Below are 14,647 nucleotides of genomic sequence, written 5' to 3' on the forward strand. Positions count from 1 at the left end.
TCAGCCTGTTTCCTAAATTCCTAAAAAGATATAATAATAGTATCTACCTCCCAGGGTTGCTATGAGAATCAAATAAGCTAATCTTTAAAATGTACGGCACAAAATAAAGATTAAATAAATGCTTATTTCCTTTCTTAGAGAAGGTAAGAAAAAAAGAAGAGGTGCTGGACACCATTCTTCCTGAAAATCTACAGAGATATACAGAAGTCAATGTCAATTTCTTCATCCCTAAAATGGGGATAAAAACTTGTATTATTATTTTCACTCAGGATTGTTGTGAAGATACAATAAGATCTCATCCTCAAAATTCTCCAGGTAATTCATGACCTTATTAAATGAAAACTGAATATAATATTCTGACCAGAGCAGAAGGGAATTGTCATCCTAATGGCAGGTTTGTGAACCTTGTTGACTCATATTGAGTTTGAAGTTTATTGTCATTCTAGATCTTCAGACTGCCTAATAATCATGTCTCCCACACTTCAAACTGTGTGAAGCAGCTTTTTCGATACTAGTATTTTTTCATTTATGTCTAACAAATCTCTTCCCATTGAATCCAGCTTCGATTTCTAGTACTTAGAGATTATTAGATCCCACCTTTCAACTTGTTATTTTGTCACTCTCAAATGTGACATATATTTATTATCTACTTGAAACAAGTCATTAATTATATTGTGTTTCTATTTCTGAAAGTAAAATATTTGTAAATTTTAGTATCATTTGAATGTAAAGGATTATGAAAAGTCCTCATTACCAACAAAAGGGAGATCAAAGGATCACAGAGATACATTCCCTGAAGCTAATTAAGTGCCAACTTAATTAATTAATTAAGTTTGCTTCTGAGTAGCTGTTGACTGTAAAAAAAAATCAATAAATAAATGAAAATAAAAAATAAAAATAAGGCATTTACTGAATAGCCATGTTGTACCCGAACTATTCTAGGCTGAGTTGGTGGAGTGAGTAGGTGTGTTGGGAGGTAGAAAGTGAAAGGGAAGTATTTTGCAATACTTTGCAAAAGTATTGCAATTTTTTAATTAAAAAAAAAAGCAGTTTGCAATATATACAATATTATACAGCACAAGTAGTCGCAGATCCTGAACAATGATACATCAAAAAGACTTAACAGCCCAAATCCGCGAAGCCCAGGAACTTGTTATTATCGCGAAATAAATAGGAAATTAAGGGCGGTTTAGCTGTACTTGTGTCAAGACGGTACTCAGTTTCAGACCGATTTGACAGGGTTGGCTGATTGAACTGCCCGCTTTGCATCTTAGCAACAGTGGCCTGCCAGATCCTGTAACTATCTGAAACTGCTTGGCAGCATTAGAAATTACGCCGGCTACTTAGTACATCGACTAGAGCGATGAAGGACGTCCTCAGAAATTGGGGAAAGTGAAAAGAAAAAAACAAGCCTCCAATAAAAGAACAGGTCGGAAACAGTTGAGACACCTTGCTCCTGGGAAGGAGGCTGGTACAAGATCATGGTACCAGCTGGAGAGATAGCGGTCACTTTGGGAGGAGGATGCCAACAAAGACTCCAGAAACGCCAACCCTTCCTTGCCAGCTCGGGGTCGGAGGATGCTTTAAAGAGCCACAGCCCTACAGCTGAAGTGAGCCTAAACGCAGGTGGCCTCCCGACCCACCTAGTGGGCGGAGCTTTCAGAGGGCTCCATCCCCGCCGGATGCCTAGAGGGCTAAGGAGCTCCACCTTCCCTCTTCTCCCTCCCACTCCCCCCACCCCCCCATCAGCCTAAAACGCAGCCGGCCTCGCCCCTTTGTCATCTCAGGCTCTTGGGAGCGACTGGTTTAGTATCTGCTGTTCCTACGCTCTTGACTCATCCTCCGCCTTCGGGTCTAGTCCTTCTTCCCCTCACCTCCCACGCTCCAAAGGCGTCCCCGGAGTTGATGCCCCTTCATCATCCAGTCGCTAGTCTCTGAGAGTCCGAGTCCTAGTCTTCCCTGGAGCTCGCTCCACGCTCTCGTTCCTACCCTCCCACTCCTCCACGCATTCGCCACCCATCTCCCGGAGTTCGCCCGCCCCTAGCGTCGAGCTGCACGCCCGGAGTTCGCCCGCTGCCCTTTCGGGGACAGGGGGCATTGCCACCATCATGCTCCCCGCCATCTACACGGCCGTGGCGGGGCTGCTGCTCCTCCCGCTGCTGATGAATTTCTGCTGCCCCTACATCTTCCAGGACACGAACTACTTCCTGAAGGTGGTCGGAGTAGCTCGAAGGGTGCGCAGCTACTCGAGACGCCGGCCAGTGCGCACTGTCTTGAGCGCCTTCTTGGAACGGGTGCGCCAGACCCCGAACAAGCCTTTCGTACTGTTTCAAGATGAGACGCTCTCCTATGCGCAGGTGGACCGACGGAGCAACCAGGTGGCGCGTGTGCTCCACGACCGCCTCGGTCTCCGGCAGGGAGACTGCGTCGCCCTCTTTCTAGGCAACGAACCGGCCTATGTTTGGCTGTGGCTGGGGATGGCCAAGTTGGGCTGCGCCATGGCCTGTCTCAACTACAACATTCGAGCCAAGTCCCTTATACATTGCTTCCAGTGCAGCGGGGCCAAAGTGTTGCTGTCCTCCCCGGGTGAGTCCGGCCTTTGGCCGAGCATCCTTCCCACTCCCCTCGTCCTCCCGCACATGTACCTCCCTCCCCGTAATGGTTCAGTCGAATGACTGTAAAAGCATCTTCTTTGGGGTGCGGGAGCGGAAGGAGTGGCAAATTTGCATCTTAGAATCCCCGACTTCTTTGGGAAGGCTCCACTCCAGGGCTCTCTCCACAACAATGCCAAATCTGATTACTCTTATTTTCTTATGCCATTTCCTTTTGCCTTAAGGACAGAGACTACTTTTGCCCTTCTTTGTGTTTCCTGGGCCTCCCACTATGCCTGGCACAATTCCGAGTGCTTAATATTTGTTGAATGAATGAATGCAAACTTTAGGGGCAGAGATCCAGACTTCATAATGAATTGTGCTCGAGTACTGTAGAGCAGTATCTATGGGGAAATAGAATATTGAGGCAGGGCCAGACTCTTTCCTCTCTATATACATCTGAGGTTGACAAGTGGTACTAATAGTCAACATACACTTGCTAAATGCTAGTGGTTAGACATATAAAGGCAAAAAGTTTCTGCTTTCAATGTGTTCCCATTATAATCGGGAGACAATATGCAAATAACTAGGAATAAAAGAACTGTATAAAGTAAATGGGAGGTCATCCCAGAGGACAAGGTACATGCTGCAGGGAGGACAAGGATAAGGTCTTCGTGCAGAAGGTGGAATTTGAGCTGAGTCTAGAGGAAAAACAGGGATAGGATTCTTCTTGGCTTTCCACCATTCCAGATTTGGAGGATAGGCAGGAGAGAGAGAGAGAGGAGAGAGTGTTACGTGCAAAAAACCAATGTCCATGAGTCACAGAGCACACAGTGAGTAAAGTATAGAAAGACTGGAAAGATAGGAAGGATCCAGGTTGTAAAGAGCTTTAAAAACCAAACAGAAGAATTTACCTATTATCTTAGCCATTCAAAGCCAGAGTACTCCACTGATACACCCCATATATCAGGAGAAATCCAGGAAATTCTCCCAATTTGTTGGGTGGGCCTTCTGTACCCAATTTTTGATGCTCTTGGGGAGCTTGGAACTATTTAGGAGGGGAGAACTTAGAGCTTGTGCACAGGTAAATATAAATATATTTAGGAGTGATTAACACTTTACCATGGAAGTATTCAAAGAGAAAGAGAGAATAGTTTGAACAAGAAGTGGAGCCTACACAAAGGATGTGGCACCTGAGCTGAATCTGGAAGGAAGATCAGTATTCTGAAAGGCAGAAAGGAGAGAGTGTATACCACACATAGATCACAGCATATACAAAAAGTCTAGAGGCAGGAGACAGCATATTAAGGTCCATAACAGTGAATCGTCTTGTTTGTCAGGAACTTATAGTGCACGAAGGGGAACAATATGAAATAAAGTAGCTTAGAGCCATATTGTTTGGGGGGGGGCGAATGACAGGCTAGTTTATTTTAATTCAACAAGGACTTATCAAACATTTACTATATCTTAGACACTGACAAAGACAACAGTAAAATAGTCTGTTCCTATAAGGAGCTTATATTCTATTGGAAGGAAGCAACAGATAAGAAAATAGAAAACATGCATAAAATAAATATAATCTAATTGGTAGGGGAAGACACAAACAACTGGAGAAATTCCAGGGTTCAAATTTTACCCCTTTTGCCTATTAAAGAGCCACAAACTGTTTGAACAGAGGAGTGACATGGTCAGGTTTGTGTTTTAGGAATATTATTTTGACAGCTGTGTAAAGATGATATGGAGAACCTGGAAGCAAAGAGGCCAATTAGGAATTGTTAATAGGCTAGTTAAGTAGAGTTGACTAGACATGAACTTATAAACAACAAGCATCAGAGGCTCCATAGTATGGTGTGATAGTTGATGTCAGGATTACTTGGGCTCAAATCTCACCTCAAATATTTACTATCTGTATGACCATGGTCATGTTACTAAATTCTGATTTCAGTTTTCTAATGTGTAGAATGAGGAAGTTGGACTTAATAGCCTCTATGTTCCCTTCCAGTTCTAAAATCTAGGATTCTTAGAACAAACATATATTAAACACATATTTTGTACGTGGCACTATGTTAAGATAAAGACAAAAATAAGACAGTCCTGTCTTAAAGGAGCTTATATTCTAATGGAAAGATATGTATACATTTAAGTTTATAAAAATATATACAGAATATAGGTAACTAGGTGGCGCAGTGAATAGAGTGTGGAGCTTGGATTTAGGAAGACTACTCTTTTATTAGTTCAGATTTGGCCTCAGACATTGGCTAGCTATATGACCCTGGCAAGTCACTTAATTCTGTGCCTCTATCTTCTCATTTGTAAAATGGGAAGAAAATGGCAAACTATCCAATATCTATGTCGAGAAAACTGGGGATCACAAAGAGTTGGATGAGTATAACAACTGAATAACTACAACTAAACAATTAAATAACACATGCCATATCTCACATAGAAGCTATGATAAGTGAAGCTGAATTTTAAACTTGGGTCTTCCTGAGTTGATTTAGGCCCCTCATTCTATCCACTGTGCCATCTAGCTTCCCATCTGATATATATATATATAAACTTTAATAGTATATAATGTGTTTAATAGTTTATAACTATACTAAGATTTTTGGAATATCACGTATACATATATATATGTATATGTCAGATGCCAAAAATATATCAAGCACCAAAAAGTGTTTTAGTTGCTACAGATATTTAATTGTCAGAGCCTTTAAAAATCAGAGATGAAACTAGATACATACTTAAGGATCATTCACCAGAAAGTTCCAGCAAAGTCAGTTAAAAGAACAATAACATGTCAGAGATGGTCCAAAATGCCAGTATCGATGGATAAGTGGTTACTTAAGACCATGACCTGAATCCATATCAGGAAACAGGCCTACAGTTGGATTTGGGAAATAGCTTTCCATTTTGAATTAGAGAAAGTAAGGAAGGCTTGCTTGTCCAAAGGCTTTAAATATTACAGTGCCATTTACCTGTATGTCTTTTACCATGTCTTTTAAGACATTTATCATGTCTTAAAAGACCTTCATAAGAAGACTTTGTTACATACACAGTTATATGCATTTTTAAGGTTTATCAACTACTATATATGTTTTATTTAATTTGTTCTTCTCCACAGCTTTATAAAGTAGGTCATGGTAGTCTCATATTCAGATAAGAAAAACTGAGACTTAGAAGATAAGGGATTTGTCCAGAGTCACACAGATAGAAAATAAATGCCCAAGGAAGGATTCAAACTCAAGGTCCATGACACCAAGTAAAACATTCTTTCTCATTGAAAGCACCTGACTGCTCTCACATTGAGAGAATATATCCATTTTTTCATCATGTAAGCCCATAATGTACCACTCGAAACCTATACTATATATATAGCAAGGTTTCTAAGCCAGAAGCTAATTATTTCTATTTTTGAGGGCCTGTGAGCACATTACTAATGGAACAACTGTGTAAGCTACTGCTGAGTCCAATAATCTCATTTTATAGATGAAAAAAACTGAGGCCTAAATAGGTGAATTGACTTACTCGGAGTCCTAGAGAAAGTTAGTAGAATGGTAGGGCTTAGATTAGATTTTCCACTTCTTTGTCTAGTGCCCTTTTCATTAATTTGAATGCTCTGCAGCCTATATTGTGGGGGAAAAGAAGGAAGCTTTTTTCTTTTAAAGAAATGCACTGGCATATAGTAGGCACTTAATAAATGTTTATTGAATTAAATTGAATTTGAAAAAATTGACCATTCAATGAATTGTTATTCCTTTTATGGTTTGGATTTCAACAACAACAACAAGCATTTGTTAATCACCTACCATGGACCAAACACTGTATAGTAGTGATGATATTTTTAAAAATACAAAACCCAACAACCAAAAAAACCACACCAGAGACCCAATCCTTTCCCTCAAATCCACTATATCATTCTGCCTCTTCTCAGAGTATGATTGACAATAGCAATCCAGTGAAATAATATTTGGGATTGTTTTTCCCCTAAATAAAATGATGATGATGATGATGATGATAAAATAACTACAACAAATAGCTTGCATTTCTCTAGGGAACTCTTAAATGTTTTCCAAGTGCTTATCAATAACATTAAGGTAGTAGATAAATTAGATAAATTGGTAAACTTAGAGCCTTGTCCAAGAAGTTCTTAGGTATAATAGAGCCCAGAGACTAAAAAGAAATGGATCAAGTTGGAACATATATTTGAGAATGGGGAGGATTAAAATCCATGTAGCAAATACATTGTACTCATATCCCAATACTAGTTGAAGTCCTTTCCAACTCAAGCCTTGACCAGTTTTGGAGGAAATTGTTTTTTAAAACTCACTACCTAGACTACATAGTATGGCAAATCAAAATAATTTCAATAACTCAACAGAAATATATTATTGAAAATTCTAGTCTAATTTTTTTTAGATAGACCTGTCTAAATTTCATTGAAATAAGACACTCCCACTAAAGAAACTCCAGCTACCAGTGCTGGTCAGAATCTGCCACTATCTCTGAAGAGATGGATTAAGAGGTTAAGAGGTCATGGGAATGATAGATGTCAGAGACAGAATTTAAATCTAGGTCTTTCTCACTAAAGCTGCTTGTTCTTAGCAGACTAGAAATTTCTTATAATTAAAGGTCAGGAGACCAAAAAACACATGGTATTATAAAGGGAGAGATGGATTTCTCATTTGGTGCTTGTTGGAGCGAATAACTTGACCTACAGTCTATTGGTGTTGATGGTATAACATAGAGCATTATAATGGCTGGGGATTTTTTTATTTTGGTTTGGTTTGGGGGGGAAGGGAGGTTTATTTTGGTTTTGTAAAAAGATACACAAGATTAGCATTAAAGAAAAATAATCTCCCTCTGACTCATAGCAAAGAGAGACAAAGCTGGACTCTTGGGTGCAAAATCCCCAGAGCCAATCTTCCCTTTATTAAGCTTCATTTTCCTTCTTACCATCACAGTTCCTTAATGATACTATACCCTTTGAGAACTTTGCTTTCCTCAACTTTAAAATGAAGAAGTTGGACTAGTGACCTCTAAGGTCCCTTCTAGCCTGTGGGCTGAGCAAGGGATGGGAAATGAGATACTTACAAGAAGAACTGTGAACATCAAATGGAATATGGATGGTCCAAGGCAATGCCATATATCTCATCCAAATTGGTGTCTGCAAATTCATGAAATAGTGACAAGAACACTATATTTGGAGTCTGGATATTCATTTGATCCTAACCCTGCTCCATCACAGTTATAAAACCATTCAGTTCATGACTTTTGGGCCTTAAAAATGGCAATAAAACTGTACTTTTTAAATGAAGGAACAATAAATAAATAAACAAATATAATAATGGGACTAAAGTAGATGATCTTTAAGGACTCTTCCAACTCTAAACTATGTATGATAATCTGTGGAGGCAGACTGGTACAGTAGGAACACTGGATCCACTATTAGAAGATATGGGTTCAAATTCTACCCTTGCTACTTACTCCCTGTGTGATACTGAGAAAATTACTTACCCTTTCTGGGGTGCAGGTATCCTGATCTGGGAAAATGATCAAATTGGATTCTTCCAGCTTTATATCCATAATCCTATGAATTCCAATTAAGGAGTCAGATAACCAAGCTTCTCCTGAATCTCTCTCTCACTGAACTAACAAGTCAATTCAGTTGGAGCGATACATAGGCATGAATGGTGTCATTGTGACTATTCTGAAGAGTCAAGGATATTAATAAAATAGTGTGATATGTGTCTTATCTGAAGAAATCGGCTAAATTTAGGACCATTCTTTTAATAATAATAATAATGATATTGATAATAGCTATTATTATATTTGATTTTGTTTTTATTATTATTGGTAATGATTGAGAATGGTAGAGTTAGTCATCCTCCAAGAAACTTTATTACCAGAAAAAAAATAAAGTATAGGCAATAACAGCTACACATTTGAGTTTTTAGTAAGCTCTACTGAGACTAACCATTAATACCTTGAAAAAAATCCATAGGGAAATACAATTAAGTGGCATTATAATATGGATTATTGCATTTATTTGGCTATATAAAGAGTTGAAGCCACAATGTTCTATCCCCAATAAGCACCAAAAAAAAAAAAAAAACTAGGTCAAGCAAGAAGAAATGTATCCTCAAATTTTTAAGACAAATTTATTTGGGTGAGGGGAGAGACTTTGGACCTCAGGATACAAGGCCCTGTGGAAAAAGAGATACTCCAACCCATCTGATAGTTTTCTACTTTACTAATTCTTGATAAAAAAGGTAGTAAACTGCTTTGGTTTTCACCTGCTAAAAAGATTCTGTACTCTCATTGTCTTATAAATTTTGGTTCATCAGAATCAAAGTCTTTATTGCTTTATTCTAGTTTCATCTCTGAAAATTTATCCCCTGAAATAGTGATTATATGTTTATAAAATATTTACCTCAGCTGTAATCTCGAGCCTATCCCTTAACTTAGGATTTCCATCACTCATCTGCAAAATTAAAAGGTTGATAGAAAAACTGTTCCTGCCTTCCTAACAGAAGTGTTAGGAGAAAGAGTTCAGTAAGAATCCAAGCCTTAAACCAAAAGAAAATTATGCAGCAAATATAAGTGATAGCAGTTCTTTGTTAAGATACAAGCCTACCTGCTATTCTTTGAAATTAGCTGGCCTTTTGATTCATTAGCTAGGATGCAGGCAGTTCCTTAGGATCAATAGTATTAATGGGAGTGGGATTTTGAGGCAGCCAACATGCATAATCTACTCCAAGCACTAATACATAGTTAAATTGAGTGAAACCACCAGAGCATGGAATGATAGGTTGGGCCAGGCTGGTTTCAGAAGTGAATGTCTGTAACATTGCAGTTATACTATATATATATATATTTTTTTTTTCAAGAAACAAGTTGGTTAGAGTAACTTTTATAAAGAATACACTTGTACAAAATCTCATTTCCCTCTGTTTTTCCCTTTGTTTGATTTATCCATTTTATTAAATTAATCAAAAGTACAGTTTTGTTGTGGTGATGAATCAATTTTTTAAAATATATTTAATTTTTTTAAGAACTGTTGGGTTGAGTTCTACCCTTTTAGAATGTCCCCCATGTGCTGGCTCAGAGCCATTTTTCCATTTAGTAGAAACCTCCCTATATCTTCTGATTTCATTTATTTAAAAAATATTTTCAGACTTGAAAATCACCAACCAATAAACTATCAATAACTAATTCTATGGCATTAAGAAAAGTAATACATCCATGATCACACCTACAAGTAGAATTTTTTCAGTAGCTTTTCAGCCTTTCTCCAATGTCAACGTCAACACGAGCTTCTTGCCTTCTTCTTCTTGCCTTTTTCAAGTGAGCCTTCAATCTTGACATGACTCTAGCCTTCAATCACTTCTCATAGTCATCCTCTTTGTTTTATTCTTGATACAGTTTGTTCATCACTCAAAGGAAGGACTGGCTGGCCTTAAAGGTTAAGATGGAATAAACTCATAGATCTAGATCTGCAAGGATCCTTACTTAAGAGGACACCTACAGCTCTTTCTTTCTGTCTACTAGACAGAAAGTAGACAGGTGTCTACTGACACCTAGAAATAGGTGGCAAACTATTTTCCAATTCCCACCTCAAACACTATCTCCTCCATAAAACCTTCTTTGTTCTCTATACACCCAGCTCAAAGAAGATGTCTTTCTCTTCTAAACACCAATAACACTGCATCCTTCCTGTTGCACTTTTGTATTCCACCTTGTTCTTGAAAACATCAGTGAATCTGTGATCTCATCTGTATACGCCTTCCTGGTTATAGGCCAATGATGCAGATGCCACTCCCTCCCAATACTTCTTAGTCTTAGTGGCTTTTGTCCATAAAGGGTGCAATCTACATAGTGGAATCCTTTCTTAGACCTTTGAATATTATATCCCAAAGCTTAGCATAGGACTTTGCAAATAGGTGCTTAATAAATACTTGTTGTCTTGACTATATTGATCCGGTGTATAAAATCAACTCCTTTTATCTCCAAGGAAAACCCATGAGCCATTTTTCCATTTAGTAGAAACCTTCCTATACTTTCTGATTTAATTTATTTTTTAAAAAATCAATATTCATGTTATTTCCATTGTTGTAGTAATATGTCAAATCATTGGTCATTGGACAAGTATCCCATATGTGTAGTACCATCAAGTTAATATTTATAGACAGTCTAAAAACTGCAATTTTTAGTTCTGCCCTAGTCATTGGATAAGCACCTCACATTTACAATATCAGCAATTAATAAATAATAATAGTTCACATTTATATAGTTATACACTAGTGTATATGTTTACTATATTGCATATATTAATATATTATGTGTATTACATATATACTTGAGGTTTGCAAAGCACTTTACAAATATCTCATTTTAGCCTTACAATCTTGAGAGGTAATGTTTGTGATTATTTCCATATTACAGATGAAGAAACTGAGGCAACCAGATTAAGTGTCTTATCTAGGTTTATACAGTTTACCCATGTCTAAGGCCAGTTTTGTATTTAAATCTTCCTAATTCCAGGTCTAGCACTCAATTCACTCAACACCTAGCTGCCTCTATAGGTTGTCCAAAAAGTCTTAGCATAATATTAAAGTACTAAATTACAAAACTACACTAAGACTTTCTGAATACTCCATATTTATTTAAATATGTGTAAATAATCTAAAAACTTGACTGTTAGTAACCTCTGCCTGGTCAAGTATTTCATGTTTACAATACCAATAATTAATTTCTATACAAAGAATAAAAACTGTAGTTCTTTATACCTTCTACTCTCTTTTTGCCAGTCTATTTCCATAACTACAGAATGGAAATCACAGAAGGCTATTTCCTCCCCTTCATTTCATGGGTTGCTATGGCCAAAGATTTCATCACATAGTGGCTAACCTTTCATCATCAACTTGTAGATGAATCAGTTTTTGCTTTCTTGGCTAATCTAATCCCTTGACAGCCTAGAGTTTATCACCAGAATTGTACTTAATCCTTTAAGAACTGTAGTAATCCTTTGTAGCATAATAGAACCCACCAGAGCCTGTAGTCTGGTGTATCATTGAAGAACCCAATGTAACCTTAGAGTAGGACCTTTATGGAGGATGCAAGAGAAATACAAGTTCAGAATACAATGTCATCTATAAAACATTAGGAAGGTTGGTACATATAGTAGTATCATCTTATTAAATAATAGGAAAATAAATCTGTAGAAAGCTTTATGTGCGACAAAACTTAGCCAGATCAGGAAAAATGACACAGTCATATATATGGAATATGCCGTTGTCCAAGTACACATTTCTATAATTAATTGGCTATGATAGCAACCTGGGATTGCTTGGAATCTCAGAGCCCATTAAAGTCGGGGCAGCTCTCCCAGTTTTTAGGCCTCTTGGTGGTATAATATCCCTTTTACTACTCTTCCTTTCTCTAAAGTAGTTTCTAATGAATGATTATCTCATAATCTAAGGCCCTTTTATGATACTGTTTCATACTCTGTTCAGTGCTACTTCTCCTGTTATGGTGACCTCTCAGCTTGGCAAAACCCAGTTCTTGTTGGGATCACATGAGCTCTCCGCCCTCTTCCTTCCTGCCCGTAGGAGTCCCTTATCCTTGCCCAGGACACCAGCCAGCTGCATCCAGCCAGGGAAGAATCATTTTTATTTTAGACATTTTTCCCACCTTGGCTCCTTTTGCTATTTTCTTTTCTGTGGCCCAGTTCCTCTGAGGCTCTGGTTGAAGTTTTCAAGAAGACAATTTTTTTTTAATTTTTAGAGAATGTTTGTGCATCTGGTGACTACTCATTAAACTTTACCCACAGCCCTTCATAGCAAATCGAAGGGTTGCAGGAGCAGGGTCCATTTGGAAAGATGCTATTTCAGCTAAAAAGCTAAAATTGAAAAGATTTTTCTAATTTTTAAAATAAGGTTTTATTTTCTTTAGTTTGGTGTATGAAAATAAGGTACATTATAACAAAAATAAAATATAATAAGATAATAAGAACAACTGAATGTTCAATAAATGTTTATTTTTTTTAAATTAAAATTCTTAGGGTGTACATCCTGAAATGTGCTACTCGACCCTGTGAATTGGGAGAACAACACCCAGATGGAAAATGAAAACAATTTTCCATAATTTCTATAGCATTCACCAATAACAGTGAACCTGAGACATTTGGATTCTAATTATCTCAGTGTTCAATATGCTATATGAGAAAATGAAAATGCTACTTAAGATGAAGTTCAGGAATATGGTTGAAACAAACCAAATACATAGAAGGGAAAAAAATCTGTCTTGGAAGTGAGATAGGTTTGTGAAGAACTGATTGTGTTTTTAGGGTAAGATACCAAGTAATTGGAGGAAAATTACAGTGTTATTACAAAAACAAAAAAGCTGTTGAGAAAGACATCAGCAACTCTTGAGTCATATGCCTTCTTTTTCATCTCTAAAATATTTATGAAAATGAGTTACATACATATCAAGGGTAGTTTTGATGAAAATTTGAGAAGGAAATGGAGAATATTGAAGACAATTTTCTATAGTAGATCATTCTTTATAGTCACACAATTGACTCATGGAGAGAATACAAGACCATTTTATGTTTCTTGATTGCCCCCAAAAAAGGCATTTGATTTGATGTAATAAACCTAAAGTCTAAAAAGTTTTCTCCCAGCAAAATGTCTCCCACATGTGTCAAAATTATACAAAATTTTTTGTATGTAGCCACAGAGAGAATGCTCTATAGTTATCAATATAAAAGAAGTTGTAAAACAGAGAAACCTTCAAATAGTCCAAATAGAAGTAGTCCTGTAGAGATAGTGAGTTCTCCAGATACTCATGTTTTGGGATGGCATAGATGTGACTATACTTGACAGATTATAAAGGACAAGCCAAGAAGCTGCCAGAATTAGTAGAAAGCTTATTGCATCAAACCCAGAACACTTCAGTGCTGCCCTTTTAAGATTCAAGACCATTCAGAAGAAATCACATCAACAACCAACACAGAAAAAAAATGTGTGAAAATGTCCATTTCTCAAACTATGATATCCAGTTTGATAGGAAGCCCCTTATCACATTAATCTTACATAGGCACTGAAGATGAGCAGTAAGCATGGCTGAGAATTGAATGGCGGAAAAGAATGAACTCTCATATTTTATCAATTATATTACACTTTCAGCATTCCCAACCTGCTTCTTTACACACACACACACACACACACACACACACACACACACACACACGCCTTTTTTTCAATACGTATTTTCTCTATGATGAGACATGACTGAAAATCATGGAACCAGTATCAGCCTTCAAAGAATCAAAATTGTTGGGTTTGGCAAAGAGCAATGGAGAGAGATATAGTATGTGTGGATACACTGCATTATATTAAGTATCATTAGTGGTTATAAGAAGTGCCATAAAATGTCATTCAGGAAAAGCATGATTAGAAAAGGAGAAGTCATTTAAGCAGCATATGGGATAACAGAGGAATGGTCCAAGTGATTCATTCACAGGTAACTACAAAATATCAAAAGAATAAAAGAAGTCCTCAAGCTCATTTGGGTATGTCTTTTTATTAAGGATGGAAGACATGGACAAGAATTACACAGGGTGAGGTTAATAGCTTGCCTTCAGTATCATTAGAAGTACTTGTATCAGTGAAACTGTGGGTCTCTTATAGGTTGGATATAATCATAAAATTCTCTCTCATCCTATTTTGGGAAATCTTTCTTCTCTGTGCAAAAAAAAGTGGGGGAAGAGGGAGAATTATCTTAGCGTGTAATTTCTGATTCACTGACATACTTAGTTTATGAGAAAAAGGTCTCCAAGGGAATATCACAATGAGAGCTTGAGAAAACTACATATTCATATTTTATGTGAGTGAAAGAAAAAGAAAGAGGTTAGTTTATAAAAAGAGTACAAATTAATTCATTGAAAATTGATATTTGACTCAGTGAAGAAGCTGTGAATGTGTCCACTACTCAGGAAAGCAATTTGAATTGTGCAAGAAAGTCCAAAGATCCCACTGCTAAGCATATGTTCC

At 37.3% G+C, this 14,647-nt stretch overlaps 1 protein-coding gene across 1 annotated transcript in view; it reads left to right on the forward strand.

The window, feature by feature from the left end:
- The first annotated feature begins 935 nt into the window (after nucleotides 1-935).
- The window catches only part of SLC27A2 (solute carrier family 27 member 2), a 68,814-nt gene continuing 55,102 nt past the window's right edge, over nucleotides 936-14,647 (forward strand). Inside the window, exon 1 of the mRNA XM_051980620.1 lies at nucleotides 936-2,586. Within this exon, the coding sequence (XP_051836580.1) occupies nucleotides 2,109-2,586 (478 nt within the window). The 5' untranslated portion in view covers nucleotides 936-2,108. The remainder of the gene's footprint in view (nucleotides 2,587-14,647) is intronic.

This window comes from Antechinus flavipes, chromosome 2, assembly GCF_016432865.1.
Source record: "Antechinus flavipes isolate AdamAnt ecotype Samford, QLD, Australia chromosome 2, AdamAnt_v2, whole genome shotgun sequence".
NCBI classification, from domain to species: Eukaryota; Metazoa; Chordata; class Mammalia; order Dasyuromorphia; family Dasyuridae; genus Antechinus; species Antechinus flavipes.